General features: G+C 48.6%; 1 protein-coding gene across 1 annotated transcript; it reads left to right on the top strand.

The window, feature by feature from the left end:
* The first annotated feature begins 1173 nt into the window (after nt 1–1173).
* Nucleotides 1174–2115, top strand: LOC103212599 (olfactory receptor 1I1). Its single transcript, XM_007958578.1, has one exon. The coding sequence runs from the start codon at nt 1174–1176 to the stop codon at nt 2113–2115; it is 942 nt and encodes a 313-aa protein (XP_007956769.1).
* Nucleotides 2116–2666: the final 551 nt, after the last annotated feature.

A 2666-nucleotide genomic window follows, 5' to 3' on the forward strand; every position in this document is an offset into this window, starting at 1 on the left:
AGGAAAGTGAAAGAAAGAGAAGAAAGCAAAATAAATCAATTCTCTTTTACTGTATCAAGGTTTGGCTCAGGTTTGATTCTGCTTGGTTTCGTTTTCCAGGAAGCTTCCCTGCACTGAAGTGAAAGGAAAGTGCTTGTAAACAACATCATGAGGGAGTGATAGCTCAATGGCAGGATTCTCACCTTCCACGCAGGGGACCTGGGTTCGATTCCCAGCCAGTGCATTTGTCTGTCAGTGGAGGCTTGCATGTTGCTATGCTGTTGGACAGGTGTCAGTGGAGTTTCTAGACTGACATGGACTGGAAAGAAAGGTCAGGTGATCTACTTCCAAAAAAATCAGCCAATGAAACCATGCAGATTGCAACAGTCCAATCTGCAACCAATCAGGGGGCTGGCACAGGGCTGGGCAGCATCTCATTCTGTTGTGCATGAGGTGGCCATGAGTAGGAGCCAACAACAACATCGACAGCATCATCCAAATAATTTAATCCTCCAGGATGGATGCTTTGGGATAAAAAGAAACTCAATGAAGGTTTTAAAAAAAATCCCATCATTACCAAGTCAATTAAAAATATAAATAAATAAATAATGATTCCACTGTTATTAAGTTGATTTAGACTCACAGCAACTCTATAGGTCAGAGCAGAACTGACCCATAATGTTTCCAAGGCTGTCATCCTTATGAAAGCAAACTGTGCCATCTTTCTCCTGGTGGCAGGTGGGTTCAAACTGCCCATCTTTCTGGTTAGCAGCAGAGTGCTTAACCACTGTGCCACCAGAGCTCCTTCCATTGAAGATAACTTAACCAAAATAAAAACAGATCTGTTGTCCTCCAGTCAACTCTGCTTCCTGGTGACCTCATGTGTGCAGAGCAGAGCTGCTCCATGGGATTTTGGTGGCTGTGACCTTTCAGAAGCAAGTGTCAGGCCTGTCTTCTGAGGCACCTCTGGCAGGGTTTGAACTGCTCACCTCTTGGTTGGCAGCCAAGCGCTTAACTGTTTACATCACCAAGGGACTCCATAGCTCAAGACAATAGGATTAATGTAAGGATTCAAAGGGCTTTGATAGAACCCTACAGGTCTCAATCAATGGTAAGCTGGGGCTGGAACCTCATCTCCTACTCCCAACTTCATGTTGCTCCCCCTTTTTTTTCCCCAGGGAACACAGACTGGCCATGGAACCAGAAAACCAAACAGCAGTCTCAGAATTCTTCCTCCTAGGCCTCTCAGAAAAGCTCGAACATCAGCCCCTCCTCTTCGGGCTGTTCCTGTCCATGTACCTGGTCACCATCATGGGGAATTTGCTCATCATCCTGGTCATCATCACGGCCTCTCCCCTCCGTACACCCATGTACTTCTTCCTCGCCAACCTGTCCCTCATTGACATCTTCTTCTCCTCCACCACTGTCCCCAAGATGTTAGTGAACATGCAGACCCAGAGCAGGTCCATCCCCTTCGCGGGATGCCTGGTGCAGATGTACGCATTCCACCTGTTTGGCACCATGGACAGCTTCCTCCTGGCTGTGATGGCCATTGACCGCTTTGTAGCGATTGTCCACCCTCTGCACTACTCAGTTATCATGAGCCCCCGTGTGTGTGGGCTGCTGGTGGGGGGCCCGTGGGTGATCACCAACCTTCAGTCCCTGGTGCATACCTGCCTAATGGCCCAGCTGAGCTTCTGTGCCAGCTCTGAGATCCCCCACTTCTTCTGCGACCTCATGCCCCTGCTGAAGCTCTCCTGCTCTGACACGCACATCAACGAGTTGGTCATCTTTGCTTTTGGTATTGTCATGGGCATCAGCCCACTGACTTGTATCCTTTTCTCCTACATCTGCATCTGCCGGGCAGTCTTTAAGATCCCTTCTGCCCAGGGCAAATGGAAAGCCTTCTCCACGTGCGGCTCCCACCTCACCGTGGTGTCACTATTCTATGGGACCATCTTCGCTGCGTACCTGCAGCCTGCAGCACCTACCTCCTCACAGAAAGACAAGGCAGCGGCCCTGATGTGTGGGGTGGTTATCCCCATGCTGAACCCTTTTATCTACAGCCTAAGGAATAAGAACATGAAGGTAGCTCTGAGGAAGCTCATAGACAAAGCAGCCTCCCCCGAGTCCTAGGCCAGAAAAGTTATTGGGTGCCTACTGCACCCACGACTAACCTTGGGAACATAGAGATGGATCCCAACTATTATGGATTTCTCTGTATCCCCAAAAAATATGTGTTGAATTCCTGACTCTTGTACCTGTGAAAGGAGTCCTTGGGTGGCACGAACAGTTAAGTGCTTGAGTGCTAACTGGAAGGTTGAAGGTTCAAACCTACCCAGGGACACCTGGGAGGAAAGGCCTGGTGATCTGTTCCCAAAAGGTTACTGTCACGGAAACCCTGTGGAGCACGGTTCTGCTCCGACCCATGGGGTCACCATGCGTGGGAACTGACTTGATGGTAACTTGTTTTGTGTTTCTGTTTTGTTTTGTTTTAATCATATCCAAGGCCATTCTTGAGGACAAGGAACACAGAGATGGATGCCACTGGTTATAGACGGCATTGTTTCCCCCAAAATATATGTTGAATTCCTGGCCCTGGTACCTGTGGAAAGAGTCCCTGGATGGCATGAATCGTTAAGCATTTGACTACTAACTGAAAGGTTGATGGTTCAAACCCACTCAGA

This window comes from Orycteropus afer, unplaced genomic scaffold (genome assembly GCF_000298275.1).
Source record: "Orycteropus afer afer isolate SDZICR_OR568_19922 unplaced genomic scaffold, OryAfe1.0 scaffold01031, whole genome shotgun sequence".
Lineage (NCBI taxonomy): Eukaryota > Metazoa > Chordata > Mammalia > Tubulidentata > Orycteropodidae > Orycteropus > Orycteropus afer.